At 40.8% G+C, this 17,394-nt stretch overlaps 1 protein-coding gene across 3 annotated transcripts in view; it reads right to left on the bottom strand.

Annotated features, from left to right (window-relative positions):
• Positions 1 to 17,394, bottom strand: part of man2a1 (mannosidase, alpha, class 2A, member 1) — a 198,463-nt gene that overhangs the window by 84,912 nt on the left and 96,157 nt on the right. For all 3 annotated transcript variants that reach the window (XM_067982943.1, XM_067982942.1, XM_067982941.1), the window contains exons 11-13: positions 15,249 to 15,363; positions 13,071 to 13,138; positions 468 to 633 (exon numbers count right to left, since the gene is read on the bottom strand). In XM_067982943.1, coding sequence (XP_067839044.1) covers positions 468 to 633; positions 13,071 to 13,138; positions 15,249 to 15,363 — 349 coding nt within the window. The remainder of the gene's footprint in view (positions 1 to 467; positions 634 to 13,070; positions 13,139 to 15,248; positions 15,364 to 17,394) is intronic.

Below are 17,394 nucleotides of genomic sequence, written 5' to 3'. Positions count from 1 at the left end.
GAGTTTGCTCAACACTGCTGGGGCAGCAACAGGGATGCTACAACTGGCTTCAGTGCTCTTGCATTAGGAAGGGGAAAGATCATCCAGGGTTCCCACTCCTTATGACTATCCACAGCTCCTAACTGAAGCAGGCATGTGAGGACACCAACATGAAGAACTGCTCTGGCAGCTGTATGTAGCAACATCATAAATGCATTCAAAAAGAACATGTTTACAATTGCATTACACACAACAAATAGAACAATTCTTCCCAACCCCGGATGAAGACTGGATCAGATCTTTCTGTAACACCATTTGCAGTTGAATAGCCTGCCAACATTCACCATTAAAGTGCACGTGGATTTAATGGCTACTTGAGCAAGGTACCAGAGGGTGTCTGGTACCCAAGGATCCACACCGTAGCAAGCAATGAAAGGAGAAAGAGCAAAAAAATTGGTAAGTAATGAAGAAAAGAAAATATACCCCACCTGGAATACTTCTTTGGAAGCTGTGGTGGGTTTGTCCCAAACTGCACTAATCTGGGCCTCCACCGGTTGCCCTGAAGCAGTTAGCACTCTTACTTTGTATGAATTTGTTTGCACTGTTACCATAGAGATGCGGTCCTGGTCTGTGGGGTTATAGACCACAAGAAACCTGAAACAGAAACATTGCCATTTCTTCAAATATTGCCACCATGCCTCAAATGCTGTTATATCAATAGAACACACAAGAAACAAAATGGACGAGTTAACGGCACAAATAACTACGTATGGGTATGATCTTGTGGCCATTACAGAAACATGGCTGCAGGGTGACAACGACTGGGAATTAAATATGCCAGGTTATTTAACAATCAGGAAGGACAGGCAGGAAGGAAGGGGAGGTGGGGTGGCTATGTTAGTAAAGGAAGGAATCACTGTAATACAGAGAAATGATATTGGGACAAAGGATCAGGATAATGAAACAGTTTGGGCAGAGATAAGGAATAATAAGGGGAAAAAAACACTAGTGGGCGTAGCATATAGACCTCCTAATAGTTGCAACTCTGCTGGAAGAAGTATTAATCAGGAAATAGTCAGGGCATGTAATAAGGGAACAGCTATAATTATGGGGGATTTTAACTATCATATTAACTGGACAAATCAAATTGGGCAGGGCAGCCTTGAGGAAGAGTTTATTGAGTGTATTAGGGATGGATTTCTTGAGCAGTATGTAACTGATCCTACAAGGGGGAAAGCAACCTTGGACCTGGTCCTGTGTAATGAGCCAGGATTAATTAATAATGTCCTAGTTAAGGATCCCCTTGGAATGAGTGACCATAACATGGTTACATTCCATATCCAATTAGAGGGTGAGAAGGTTGGTTCTCAAACAAGCGTACTGAGCTTGAATAAAGGAGACTATGATGGTATGAGAGCGGAATTGATTAAAGTGGACTGGGAAAATAGATTAAAGGGTAAGATGGTACATGAGCAGTGGTGTTCATTGAAGGAGTTATTTTACAACTTTCAAAATAAATATATTCCACTGAGGAAAAAAGGGTGTAAAAGAAATGACAGCCATCCGTGCCTAAGTAAAGAAATTAAGGACAGTATCCGACTAAAAACAAGGACATATAAGGTAGCCAAACTTAGTGGGAGGATAGAAAATTGGGAAGTCTTCAAAAGGCAGCAAAAAGTAACTAAAGGATTGATTAAGAAAGGGAAGATAGATTATGAAAATAAATTAGCAAAAAATATAAAAACAGATAGCAAGAGTTTCTATCGTTATATAAAAAGAAAAAGGGTGGCTAAGTCAAACGTAGGTCCCTTAGAGGATGAGACCGGGAAATTAATGGTGGGAAACATGGAAATGGCAAAAATGCTGAACAAATATTTTGTTTGTCTTTACGGTAGAGGACACTAAGAATATCCCAACACTGGACAAACAGGGGGCTCGAGGCGGGGAGGAGCTAAATACGATTAAAATCACTAAGGAATTGGTACTCAGTAAAATAATGGGACTCAAGGCGGATAAATCCCCTGGACCTGATGGCTTACATCCGAAGGTCTTGAGGGAAGTGGCAGTAGGGATTGTGGATGCTTTGGTAATAATTTTCCAAAATTCTCTGGACTCGGCAAAGGTCCCGGCAGATTGGAAAACTGCTAATGTAACACCCTTATTTAAAAAGGGTAGTAGGCAGAAGGCTGGAAATTATAGACCAGTTAGCCTAACATCTGTGGTGGGTAAAATTTTGGAATCTATTATCAAGGAGACAGTAGCAGAACATTTGGATAAACATAATTTAATAGGACAAAGTCAGCATGGCTTTACGAAGGGGAAATCATGTCTGACAAATTTACTTGAGTTCTTTGAGGACATAACGTGCAGGGTGGATAAAGGGGAACCAGTGGACGTAGTGTATTTAGACTTCCAGAAGGCATTCGACAAGGTGCCACATAAAAGATTATTGCTCAAGATAAAGAATCACTGGATTGGGGGTGATATTCTGGCATGGGTGGAGGATTGGTTATCTAACAGGAAGCAGAGAGTTGGGATAAACGGTTCATCCTCGGACTGGCAACCAGTAGCCAGTGGTGTTCCACGGGGGTCGGTGCTGGGTCCCCAACTCTTTATAATCTATATTAACGATTTGGAGGAGGGGACCGAGTGTAACATATCAAAGTTTGCAAATGATACAAAGATGGGAGGGAAAGTGGAGAGTGAGGAGGACATAAAAAACCTACAGGGGGATATAGACAGGCTGGGTGAGTGGGCGGAGATTTGGCAGATGCAATACAATATTGGAAAATGTGGGGTTATGCACTTTGGCAGGAAAAATCAAAGAGCAAGTTATTATCTTAAAGGTGAGAAACTGGAAAGTACTGCAGTACAAAGGGATCTGGGGGTCCTAGTGCAAGAAGATCAAAAAGTTAGTATGCAGGTGCAGCAGGTGATCAAGGCGGCCAACGGAATGTTGGCTTTTATTGCTCGGGGGATAGAATATAAAAACAGGGAGGTATTGCTGCAGTTATATAAGGTATTGGTGAGACCGCACCTGGAATACTGCATACAGTTTTGGTCTCCATACTTAAGAAAAGACATACTTGCTCTTGAGGCAGTACAAAGAAGGTTCACTCGGTTAATCCTGGGGATGAGGGGGCGGACGTATGAGGAGAGGTTGAGTAGATTGGGACTCTACTCATTGGAGTTCAGAAGAATGAGAGGCGATCTTATTGAAACATATAAGATTGTGAAGGGGCTTGATCAGGTGGATGCGGTAAGGATGTTCCCAAGGATGGGTGAAACTAGAACTAGGGGGCATAATCTTAGAATAAGGGGCTGTTCTTTCAAAACTGAGATGAGGAGAAACTTCTTCACTCAGAGGGTAGTAGGTCTGTGGAATTTGCTGCCACAGGAAGCTCTGGAAGCTACATCATTAAATAAATTTAAAACGGAAATCGACAGTTTCCTAGAAGTAAAGGGAATTAGGGGTTACGGGGAGCGGGCAGGAAATTGGACATGAATTTAGATTTGAGGTTAGGATCAGATCAGCCATGATCTTATTGAATGGCGGAGCAGGATCGAGGGGCCGATTGGCCTACTCCTGCTCCTATTTCTTATGTTCTTATGTTCTTAAACAAACAACATCGTTATCTCTTGTTCCACGATACAGGCACCAAAATCGAGCATTCAGTCTGATTCTGAAATCTTTCCCTCCTCCCTCTCAAAAAACTTTACATTTCCTCTCAGTGCAAACTTAACAATTCTTAGAATGCAAGCATCTTCCATATGCTTCAAGAATAAACCTAGCTCATCAAAGGAGAACATCACGAGGGACTTCATCGTTTTAAGACATTTTTGAAGTCAATGATTTTATCTCTACGGCCTTTGTTTCCGATAAAGGTACCTCCTCTGGGTAACAGAATAAAAATTAATATGATCAACACAACTATTTACAATATATTTTCAAAAGAAAGAGAGGCTTGATTGGATGAGTATCAGTATGCTTTTACTGGGATAGATAGCGTCCTCTGCAGTCACAACTGAGAGTCCAGGAGGGTGTGTTGCCTACCTGGTGCAAAGGTAAAGGATATCTTGGACCAACTGGAGAGGAACTTGAAAAGGGAGGGGGAGGATCCAGTTGTCGTGGTCCATGTTGGGACCAATGGCATGGGGAAGAAAAGGGAGGAAGTCCTGCTAAGAGAATATCAGAAGTTAGGGACTAAACTAAAAAGCAGGACCTCACAGGTGGTAATCTCGGGATTACTACTCGAACCATGTGCTAAGTGGCATAGGGATAAACAGATCAGGAGGGTGAATGCGTCGCTGAAAGACTGGTGTGGGAAGGAGGGATTCCATTTCAGGGGACACTGGCTCCAGTACTGGGGCAGGAAGCAGCTGTATTGTTGGGACTCCACCTGAACCGGAATGGACCAGTGTCCTAGCGGAAAGGAAAATAGGACTTTAAACCAGTAAGACGGGAGGTGGGGGGGAATCTGATGAAGAAAACGTAAGTCTAAAGAAAAGAAAATAGGAAATGAGAGTAAAGGTCAGACCAAGGTAACGAATAAGAGGAACATAAATGGTCAGGAAACAAATACAGTTATAGAACATAAGTACATTGCAGGGGCAATTATTAAAAGCAACTTTAATTGCTTGTACAGCAAAGTGCACAGCATCCGAAACAAAACGGGGGAACTGGAGACAATAAATCATACCATGCAGCCAGATGTGGTAGGGATAACTGAAACATGGCTACATAAGCAACAGGACTGGCAGTTAAATAGTGCAGGACTTAATGTATTTAGAAAGGATAGGGAAGGAAGAAGGGGAGCCGGGGTGGCTGTACTAATTAGAGACAACATAATGGCAATAGAAAAAAGGGATATAAGTAACATTAAGATAGAAACAGAATCCATATGGATTGAGACAAAGGATAAGATGGGATGGATCACGTTAATGGGCATATTCTACAGACCACCTAATAGTGGAAGGGAAGTGGTGGATGAAATATGTAGACAAATCTATGAAATGAGTAAAAAACATTGAATAATAATCTTGGGAGATTTCAACCACCCCTAAATTTACTGGCAAGAAGATGTAACGAACGGGGAAAAGGAAATGGCGTTTTTACAGTGTGTACAGGACTCCTTTCTTATCCAGATTATGAGAAGCCCAACAAGACAGGAATCACTGCTGGATCTAGTAATGGGAAATGAACCAGAACAGATAAGAGAAGCAAGCATAGGGGAACATCTAGGCAATAACAATCACAACATAATATGGTTTAAAATAATGATTGTGAAAGATATAAATAAGACCAAGACCAAAGTAATAGATTGGAAAAAACCTAATTTTGAGGGGATGAGAATGGAACTAGGGAAGGTAAATGGGGGAAAAAAATGACAGACAAAGAGATAGAAAAGCAGTGGGAAATATTTCAAACTGTGATCAATAGAGATCAGGAGAAATTTATTCCGCTAAAAAGCACGAACAAACTAGCCAATAATGAAACACCATGGATGGATAAAGAGATAAGGGTAAAATTGAAACTAAAGAAAAAGGCATTCACTAAGTACGTAGACAATATAGGAGAGGATGACAAAAGGGAATATGAAGAGGTTAGAAAAGAAGCCAAAAAAAACAATTAGGAAAGCAAAGAGGAACGACGAGATTAAATTATCATGGAATATAAAAAGAAATAGTAAAGTATTCTACAGACACATAAATAACAAAAGAAAAATCAGAATAGCAATAAGGCCACTAAGGGATGCACAAGATAAATTCACAGGTAATGACAGTGAAATGACAGAAATATTGATCAGTTACTTTGCCTCAGTATTTACCAAGGAGACTAACGAGATGGACATGACATTAGAAAAAGAGATTAAAAAAAATGAAAACATTTAAGATCGAAAGAGGAGAAGAAAGTTGATAAACTAATCAAACTTAGAGAGGGTAAAGCCCCTGGTCTGGATGGATTGCATCCGCAAATATTAAAAGAAGTTAGGAAGAAGATAACAGAGGCACTAGTATACATGTATAAAAATTCATTAGAAAAGGGAATAATGTCAGAGGATTGGCGGACAGCTAATGTTATTCCTATATTTAAAAACGGAGGTAGAACAAGTCCAGGGAACTATAGAGCAATTAACTTAACGTCAGTGGTAGGAAAGATAATGGAATCTTTACTCAAAGATGTAATAGGAAAACATCTACAGAATGAAAATATAATAAAGAACAGTCAGCACGGAATTCAGAAGGGAAAGTTATGCCTGACCAACCTTTTGAATTCTTTGAAGAAGTAACAGAAAGAGCAAACAAGGGTAATTTGGATTTTCGAAAGGCCTTCAATAAGGTACCGCATTGTAGACTCATGACTAAGGTCATAGCATGTGGAGTCAGGGAACAGGTAGCAAAATGGATAGCAAGTTGGTACAAAACAGAAAACCGAGAGTAGGGGTTAAGGGTAGCTATTCAGACTGGCAAAAGGTGGGAAGTGGTGTTCCACAGGGATCGGTGCTGAGCCCACTGTTGCTCACAATTTACATTAACGATTTGGATTCGGGAATCGGAAGTACAATTTCAAAATTTGCGGACGACACCAAATTGGGGGATTAATACAAAGGAAGAATGCTTCAAAATTCAAGAGGACATTAATAAATGAGGAGAATGGGCGTGTGAATTTCAACATAGGTAAGTGTGAAGTGGTACATTTTGGTAGAAAGAATAAGGAGGCCACTTACTGCTTGGATAATAATGGGATAGAGGAGCAAAACGATCTAGAGGTACAGATACACAAATAACTAAAAGTAGTGGCGCAGGTTAATACGGCCATAAAAAAGGCAAATCAAGTACTGAAGTTCATTTCTAGAGAGAAAGAAATGAAAAGCAAAGAAGTTATGTTAAACTTGTATAGGACCTTGGTTAGACCACACTTGAAGTACTGTGCACAGTTCTGGTCTCCATATTAGAGAAAGGGTAAAGAGGATGCAAAAATGATTCTCAAGGATGATACCAGAACTGAGAGGATATACTGATCAGGAAAGGTTGAACAGGCTGGAGCTCTTTTCTTTAAAAAAGAGGGCTGAGGGGTTACCTGACAGAAGTCTTTAAGATAATGAAAGGATTTCAAAGGGTAGATGTAGAGGAAATGTTTCCATTTGCGGGGAGTCCAAAACTAGAGGTCATAAATATAAAATAGTCACTAATAAATCCAATAAGGAATTCTGCAGAAATGTCTTTACTCAAAGAATGGTAAGAATGTGGAACATGCTACTACAAGGAGTAGTTGAAGCAAATAGCATAGATGCATTTAAGGAGGAGCTAGATAAGCACATGAGGGAGAAAGGAATAGAAGGATATGCTGATAGGGTTAGAAGAAGTAGGGAGGGAGGAGGTTCATGTGGAGCATAAACACCAGCATAGACCAGTTGGGCCGAATGGCCTGTTTCTGAGCTGCAGTTTTGATGTAACTCGATGTACTTGGAAGAAAGAAAATGCAACCGTAGCAGCATCATCCACATCCTGCAATATCTAAGAGGAGGAGGAGGAGGAGGAGGAGGAGGGAAGCAAATCAGTCTAGACTATATGTGGCCAATATTCTGAAACTCAAGAGCCAGTTAAAGAAATTGTATAAAAACAGAGAGCCATGAGTTTTAAAAATAATAAATCATAGGACCAGAATAAAGCACAGAATGAGGCCATTCATCCCATCTTATCTGTGCAGGCTCTTAGCTAGAGCAATCCAAACTAATTCCACTGCCCTGCACTTTTCCCATAGCCCTGTATCTTCCTCTGCTTCAAATATTTAACCACTTTTCCCTTAAAAGACACAATGACCAGTGCCTCAACTATTTCTTGTGGCAAAGTATTTCATGCACAAGCAACTCTCAGTATGAGGAAATTTCTCCAAATCTCTCTCTTGTGTCGATTTTAAATTGTTGATCCCTTGTTACAAGTCTCCCATTCAGATAGAATAGTCTTTTCCTATTCACCCTATCAAAACTGTTCATAATTTTAAAAAACGCTATTAAATATCCTTTAAGCCTTCACTGATCCAGTAGAATAGTCCCAATATAATATTATGTTCACTGATATCTTCACTATAACTACAAGTATATAAGTAAGAAATTTTGAAACCTAGCATAACATTATGACTTGTGATGTTTTGGTTACAACTATTTTCCTGAAATCTGCATTGTACTCTCTGCTGCATTTTCTCTTTTCCCTCTCATTTCTGTTTTCTTCCTCTCATTATCATTCACCTTTTCTCATCCCATCTCTTCCATTCCTTCTTTCATTACTCCCTCCCTGTGTGTCTCATATTTCTTCTTTTACTTTCAATTCTGCTCTTTTGTTCCCTCTATTTCTATGTCTCTCTTTTTTCATTCCACCTATCCTTGCATTATCTCTGAGTTAAATGTAGTGGCTGTTTGTCCCATTAATCTGAGCAGTACTTTCACTCCAGATAATATCATCTGCCTTCTTTTCTACTGCAGAGGCCAGTAACCTGTGGACAGTAGTACTTCTGAATACTGCAACTGTCCTCCTCCTCAGGTGCTAATCAAAGTGCAGAGAATGGAATTTTTACAATGTGTGCAGGACTCCTTTCTCACCCAGTATGTAAAAAGCCCAAGAGAGGAAGCACTGATGGATCTAGTAATGGGAAATGAACCTGAACAGATAAGAGAAGTGTAGGAATTCATCTAGGCAATAGCGATCACAACATAAGGTTTAAGATAAAGATTGAGAAGGACATAAGTAAGGCAATGATCAAAGTAATAAATTGGAAAAAAGATGATTTTCAGGGGATGAGAATGGGAAAATAAACTGGAAAAAATTACTGATAAACAATGAAATAGAACAGCAGTGGGAAACATTTAAAATGGTGATCAAGAGAGTCCAGGAGAAATATATCCCACCAAAAAGCAAGCACAAACTAGCCAGTAATGATACACCATGGATGAATAAAGAAATACAGGCAAAACTGAAACTAAAGAAAAAGGCATACACTAAGTCCATAGAAATAAAGGAGGATGACAAAAGGGTTAGGAAAGGAGTTAAAAAACAATTAGGAAGGCAAGGAGAAACTATGAAATTAAATTATCAAGGAATATAAAAAGAAATAGTAAAGTATTCTACAGACACAAATAACAAAAGGAAAATCAGGATAGGGATAGGGCCACAAAGGGATACACACGATAAACTCGTAGGAAATGATAGTGAAATGGCAGAAATATTAAATAATTACCTTGCCTCAATATTTAGCAGGGAGACTAACATGGTGGGCATGACATTAGAAGAAGAGATCAAAAAAGACATAGACATTTAAGCTAGAAATGGGGGAGATAATTGATAAGCTAATCAAACTTAGAGAGGATAAAAGCCCTGGTCTGGATGGATTGCATCCGTGCATATTAAAAGAAGTTAGGGAAGAAATAGCAGAGGCACTAGTACATATATATAAAAATTCATTAGAAAAGGGAACAGTGCCAGAGGACTGGAAGACAGCGAATGTGATTCCTATATTTAAAACTGGAGATAGAACCAGTCCAGGGAACTATACAGTAATTAGCTTAACGTTGGTGGTAGGAAAGATAATGGAATCCTTACTAAAAAGATGTAATAGAAAAGCAACTAGAAACCGAAAATATAATAAAGAATAATCAACACGTATTTCAAAAGGGATGGTCATGCTTGATCAACCATATTGAATTCTTTGAAGAAGTAACAGGAAGGGTAGACAAAGTAATGCAGTGGATGTAATATATTTGGATTTTCAAAAGGTCTTTGATATGGTACCACATAGTAGAATAATGATTAAAGTCAAAGCATGTGGAGTAAAGGGACAAGTAGCAGAATGGATAGCAAGCCGGCTACAAAACAAAAAAGAGAGTAGAGGTTAAAGGTAGTTACTCAGACTGGCAAAAGGTGGGAAGTGGTGTTCCACAAAGATTGATGCTGGGACTACTGTTGTTCACCATTTACATAAACGATTTGGACTTGGGAATCGGAAGTACAATTTCAAAATTTGCGGACGATACCAAATTGGAGGGGTACAGTTAATACCAAGGAAGACTGTGACAAAATACAGGAAGACATTAATAAACTTGCAGAATGGGCATTTAATTAGCAAATGAATTTCAATTAGGAACAGTCAGCATGGTTTTGTGAGAGGAAAATCATGTCTCACGAATTTGATTGAGTTTTTTGAAGGGGTAACCAAGAAGATAGATGAGGGCTGTGCAGTAGACGTGGTCTACATGGACTTCAGCAAAGCATTTGACAAGGTACCGCATGGTAGGTTGTTACATAAGGTTAAATCTCATGGGATCCAAGGTGAGGTAGCCAATTGGATACAAAATTGGCTTGACGACAGAAGACAGAGGGTGGTTGTAGAGGGTTGTTTTTCAAACTGGATGCCTGTGTCCAGCGGTGTGCCTCAGGCATCGGTGCTGGGTCCGCTGTTATTTGTTATTTATATTAATGATTTGGATGAGAATTTAGGAGGCATGGTTAGTAAGTTTGCAGATGACACCAAGATTGGTGGCATTGTGGACAGTGAAGAAGGTTATCTAGGATTGCAACGGGATCTTGATAAATTGGGCCAGTGGGCCGATGAATGGCAGATGGAGTTTAATTTAGATAAATGTGAGGTGATGCATTTTGGTAGATCGAATCGGGCCAGGACCTACTCCGTTAATGGTAGGGCGTTGGGGAGAGTTATAGAACAAAGAGATCTGGGAGTACAGATTCATAGCTCCTTGAAAGTGGAGTCACAGGTGGATAGGGTGGTGAAGAAGGCATTCAGCATGCTTGGTTTCATTGGTCAGAAAATTGAATGCAGGAGTTGGGATGTCTTGTTGAAGTTGTACAGGGCATTGATGAGGCCACACTTGGAGTACTGTGTACAGTTCTGGTCACCCTATTATAGAAAGGATATTATTAAACTAGAAAGAGTGCAGAAAAGATTTACTAGGATGCTACCGGGACTTGATGGTTTGACTTACAGGGAGAGGTTAGACAGACTGGGACTTTTTTCCCTGGAGAGTAGGAGGTTAAGGGGTGATCTTATAGAAGTCTATAAAATAATGAGGGGCATAGATAAGGTCGATAGTCAAAATCTTTTCCCAAAGGTAGGGGAGTCTATAACGAGGGGGCACAGATTTAAGGTGAGAGGGGAGAGATACAAAAGGGTCCAGAGGGGCAATTTTTTCACTCAAAGGGTGGTGAGTGTCTGTAATGAGCTGCCAGAGGCAGTAGTAGAGGCGGGTACAATTTTGTCTTTTAAAAAGCATTTGGACAGTTACATGGGTAAGATGGGTATCGAGGGATATGGGCCAAGTGCAGGAAATTGGGACTAGCTTAGTGGTATAAACTGGGCGACATGGACATGTTGGGCCGAAGGGCCTGTTTCCATGTTGTAACTTCTATGATTCTATGATTCTATGATATAGATAAGTGTGAGGTATTACATTTTGGTAGGAAAAATAAGGGGGTCACATACTGCTCGGATAATAAGAGTCTAAATGGGGTAGAGGGACAGAGGGATCTGGGGGTACAGATGCACAAATCACTAAACGTAGCGATGCAGGTTAATAAGACCATAAAAAAGGCAAACCAAGCAAAAAATATTTACTAGGATGATACCAGAACTGAGAGATTATATCTATCAGGAAAGACTGAGCAGGTTGGGGCTCTTTTCTCTAGAAAAAAGACTGAGGGGTGACCTGATAGAGCTCTTTAAGATTATGAAAGGGTTTGATAGGGTAGTCGTAGAGAAGATGTTTCCACTTGCGGGGGAGACCAGAACTAGGGGCCTTAATTATAAGATAGTCACTAATAAATCCAATAGGGAATTCAGGAGAAACTTCTTTACCCAGAGAGTGGTTGGAATATGGTACTCGCTACCACAAGGAGTAGTTGAGGTGACTAGCATAGATGTATTTAAGGGGAAGCTAGATAAACAAATGAGGCATAAAGGAATAGAAGGATATGTTTACAGGGTTAGATGAAGTAGGGAGGGAGGAGGCTCTTGTGGAGCGTAAACATAGACATGGACCTGTTGGGCCGAATGGCCTGTTTCTGTGCTGTACACTCTACGTAATTCTATGTAAAGTTGTGTTGTTGGGAGACGGTAACTGGAGGTTAAATGTTTCTCTTGTAAAAGAGTGGGTGGAGAAGAGTGCGAAAATTATAAAAATAACTTCAATCCCAACTGTCGTACATTTCATGGCAGCCAATTCTTAACAACACTGGCAAAAAATCTGGGAGCAAGTTGCCCACCTGACCTTGGGAAAATGGAAGGGGGAAAAAGGAGAAAGATGAAATAGCACTCTAGTTCAACAACTTGCACTTATATAGCTGCTTTAATGTAATCAAGCATTCCAAAGGGCTTCAGGAGGCAAAGATAACTGGACCCTGAGCAATGGTTTTGGGTAGGGGGGAGTGGGGATTCCTGAAGGGAAGATCAAAGAGGTAGGTCATATTAAAAGTGTTGAATCTGTAGAAAGGATACCATTGTATAATATTGCATTTACATTACAAAATTGCCTTTTGGTGTACATGTACAGGATCACTTTTAGGACTGGGGAAAGAACCCATCTATCACAGTATCTTCAACATAAGCTGTCATTGAACCATTCAAAAATAACCACTCTCAAAATTGGTAATGTGCTGTAGGTTTATGCTTGTGGCAGCTCATTTTTGATGGGATCCAGGCAAATTTAATGGTTAAGAGCTGAGTGTATGTGGCAACCCACCCCCTTTGGATATAATGGCACATTCAAGCTAAAATAAATTAGTTCATATTGCAATTAATTCAAAATATATGGTCAAAATAGGAGGAAGCCTGCTTGATTGTGCCATTTTTACACTGGAATTGACTGTGTGGATACATGCTAAACAAAGTCAAAAGTAACACTTCAGCCACATAAGTGCTATCTGCCAGTTGACTACTCAACAATATACATTATTTTCCAGTAGATTGATGCAGGATAATCTGTATTATCAATTATGTTAATCAGTGATCACATATTAGCAAGTAAAATCAAACTAGAGGCCTTTCAAGAAAGTTTAAAAAGATATTAAAAGCATAAGTCACAAACCTGGGTGATAAGCTCAAGTCAATCGTTGTTTTTTGAGGTAATGAGTCCTGTGTAGCTTGGCTGTCATCCTGAAATGAAGCAGAGCATTTAAATGAAATTGTTAGAATTTATTTTACTAATAAATTTACTTAAAACAGTAACTTGTCTTAACTAAGTGTTGGTCACACTAACCTTTCAGCAAATACTCAACATTCTCCTTGCACTGCACATTCAAAAGCATCCAACTTTTACATCTGTGCCTTCTTCAGGGTCTAGCTCTGAATACCATACAGAAGTGTCAGCTATATACAAGCTTTATACATTCTACTTTTCATATCATATGTTTTTTCAACTCACTTGCTGTCGCAGCCAAGAAGGAATTGTAGAATACCTAAAAAGGAGCCCTAGTGCAATCGAAGTCAATGGGAATCAGGGGGAAAACTCTCCAGTGGCTGGAGTCATACCTAGCACAAAGGAAGATGGTAGTGGTTGTTGGAGGCCAATCATCTCAGCCCCAGGATATTGCTGCAGGAATTCCTCAGGGCAGTGTCCTAGGCCCAACCATCTTCAGCTGCTTCATCAATGACCTTCCCTCCATCATAATGTCAGAAATAGGGATGTTCAGTTCCATTCGCAACCCCTCAGATAATGAAGCAGTCTGGACAGCATCCAAGATTGGGCTGATAAGTGGCAAGTAACATTCGTGCCAGACAAGTGCCAGGCAATGACTATTTCCAACGAGAGAGAGTCTAACCACCTCCACTTGACATTCAACGGCATTACCATTGCCGAATCCCCTACCATCAACATCCTGGGGGTCACCATTGACCAGAAACTTAACTGGACCAGCCATATAAATACTGTGGCTATAAGAGCAGATCAGAGGCTGGGTATTCTGTGGCGAGTGACTCACCTCCTGACTCCCCAAAGCCTTTCCACCATCTACAAGGCACAAGTCAGGAGTGTGATGGAATACTCTGCACTTGCCTGGATGAGTGCAGCTCCAACAACACTCAAGAAGCTCGACACCATCCAGGACAAAGCATCCCACTTGATTGGCACCCCATCCACCACCCTAAACATTCACTCCCTTCACCACCGGCGCACTGTGGCTGCAGTGTGTACCATCCACAGGATGCACTGCAGCAACTCGCCAAGGCTTCTTCGACAGCACCTCGCAAACCCGCGACCTCTACCACCTAGAAGGACAAGAGCAGCAGGCACATGGGAACAACACCACCTGCACGTTCCCCTCCAAGTCACACACCATCCTGACTTGGAAATATATCGCCGTTCCTTTATCGTAGCTGGGTCAAAATCCTGGAACTCCCTTCCTAACAGCACTGTGGAGAACCTTCACCACACGGACTGCAGCGGTTCAAGAAGGCGGCTCACCACCACCTTCTCAAGGGCAATTAGGGATGGGCAATAAATGCTGGCCTCGCCAGCGACACCCACAAACCATGAACGAATAAAGAAAAAAGCCTGTGGTGGAGGAATTCAGACCAAAGAGGGAGATATGGCTCAAGCCAGAAACTTTCTTTCTGATAAACAAGATTAAGAAAACAAAAGGTATGGATGAAGGAACCCATTGGCAAGATCAGAAAAAGTGTGATCCGAGAATGGCTTTAATGATCTAGTCTGTCCCTTTGTGGCCAGGACCAGGCTCATTGACTCAGCCAAATTAGTGAGTCCCTGGAATACTGTCTGGAAACCAATGCCAGATTCTTCTCTGTTTCCTCTAATCCTCCTCCTCAAAAGGACACTGTGCATACATCAGAGCCAAGAACCACTTGTGCACATACAGGTGGATTATCCACCTTTTTTTAAAAAAAATGTTTTGTTTTTAGAATGTGGGCATTATTGGCAAGACCACATATATTGCCCAAACCTACTTGGCCCTGTGAAGGTGGTGGTGGACCTCTGTAGCAATTGGTTTTTTTTTACAACTGAGCGGCTTTCTAGGCTACTTCAGAAAGTATTAAAAGTCAACTACATAGTGTGGGACTGGAGTCACTTGTAAGACAGACTTGTGTATGGATGACAGGTTCCCTTTCCTGAAGGACATTAGTGAACCAGTTGGATTATTACAGTAATCCAGCACCTTTCAATGGTTTTTTTTTACTCGTACCAGTTCACAATTTTTTTTTTGCAGTTGCCAGGATACACAGAAGCTAACTGAAAAGTAAAATTTCTCACCATTTGAAGAAAGGGTATTGAAGAGATGTACTTGTATTTTTCCTTGTCTTTTAAAATTAGAAAATGAGCTGAATCACCAATCACTCTTTTCAAGTTCATTATTGAGTGAAATAGTCTGCAAAGAAAAAGATTAAGAACATTATAAATATTTTGGCCTTTTGGGGGGGGGGGGGGGCAGCAGTTGGAGACTTGGCACCCCCACCCCCAGACCAAGCACTCGTCGGCCAACACTTTTCAATGGGCAAGCACCCGAGATATGCTTGCACCTACCAATGACAAGCAAATTAGGGAATCTCCAGCTGATCCCAGATCATCCGCTAGTTAGTAGTGGGGGTTATCAGCAGGTGCATCTCGGCACTTCGGCTGAGGTGTGCCCCATTACAGGTTTTTGGAACCGATATGAGACATTGACCTTTTTATTAAACAATTTCCTTATTTGCTATGCCTTACTGTTTTAGCGTTGTTGGCAAGTACCTTGTGTCATTACCAAAAAATAATTTATCCAAAGGAATGGTTCCCTGAGAAGAGGGTTAAAACATACTAAAAACAGAACTAATGAAAGAGACCATGATTTCATTTCAAACATCTGCCAAAGTTACAGCAGTGGAGAAGGAGAAACCCCAAGGAAATAAGTCAATAATTTTACAACCCAATTATTGCAAGCAGAAGACTGAACTTCTGATGCTGCAACTATTACCATCATCACCAAAATTATTATAGTTTTAAGCCTTACCATTACTAAATTAAAAACACTAACATAATAGAGGAAGGCTCCTATTGACTTAAGCAAATCTGCAATTTTCTACTGTTTCAAACCCCAAAATTACCCAAGGACACTATCCTTTTGAGAAATTCATCCCATTTAGCTGTTTATAAGGCCTTCTTCTGAGTAATGTATTTTGTTCCTTGACTGGAAAAACTAATACTGAAGCCCCAGTTAACAGCAAGTACATATAATCATCCAAAGTGTACAACAGAGCAGCTCCAAGCCATACTATGTCAGAAAGAGTACTGAGGCACAGGTTGGGAGAGAGTTTTGTATGTGGAGATTGAATTTCTTTCAAAAAATTAAGGTCGTCATTGAACATTCTTCCTCATTAATTTCATCTCCAGATACAATCAGGATTATATGACGTAACACAGAAAATGCTGCTGGCATTCTGATGACCAACACCTTTAGTCAGCTTGGATGAGAGTTAGCCAAATTACTAGTCATTCTGAGCTGTTAAATTGAGACAGTATTGTTCGATAAAAGTTTAAAAAGTGCTCCAGCTGGCTGTTTCAGATTGCCTTGGCAGGAACCGTCTGTACGTCAATCCCAAAACTGGCTACTGTACAGCGAGCTCTGACTTTCCCTGGTGGGTCATGCCATGACAGGGAATAATATATGGGAATTCACTTCCTCCACTACACAAACTGCAAGTTGGTTAATAATGTCTTCAGCTAATGTCTCATTTCCAAAAGAAAGTAGTGCCCTATATTCATAAAAATTCCTTCATCCTCTCCACATTCTGTGGAAGAAACTTGAGATGGCAGATAACAATTTAGCCCAATAATTTCCTGAGCTGAGTGAAACCAAAGGCACAATTTTTGGCAAATGACATTTAAGCTCACAAGAACTCTTAAGTTAAAGGGTCAGTGGCATCAAATTTCTCAAAATGAAATTCAAAGGAGAATCTGAAGAATAAAAAATGATATATCTAGGCACTATTCATGTAATCAGACATCATGGTCCCGATATTAGAGTGGAGGCGAGATGGCAGCTTGTGGGAATCCTGCCCAATAAAAAATGTCCGTTTCGCACGTGATCGCGAGTCAATTGGAGCCACTTAACGTGGCATCCGGGTTTGCCGTCCAAAAGTTGCACAGTGGGCGGACTGCGCACCCGCATCACAGGCTGTCAGCTGGAGGAGCTCTATTTAAAGGGGCAGTCGTCCAATGGCTTCTCCTGGAGCAAACACCCACACACCACAATGGAGCAGCACAGGGGCAAGGCTGCTCCAAGATTCAACGATGCCTCACTTCAGGTGCTACTGGATGGGGTGAGGAGGAGGCGAGATGTGTTCCACCCGGCGGACGGGAGGAAGTGGCTGCCTCTGCCACCAAGAAAGCCTGGCTCAAGGCGGCAGAGGTGGTCACCAGCAGC

Source organism: Heptranchias perlo, chromosome 4 (genome assembly GCF_035084215.1).
Source record: "Heptranchias perlo isolate sHepPer1 chromosome 4, sHepPer1.hap1, whole genome shotgun sequence".
Classification (NCBI taxonomy): Eukaryota; Metazoa; Chordata; class Chondrichthyes; order Hexanchiformes; family Hexanchidae; genus Heptranchias; species Heptranchias perlo.
The sequence above is the reverse complement of the archived record's forward strand: the minus strand, read 5'-3'. Positions and strand labels throughout refer to the sequence as shown.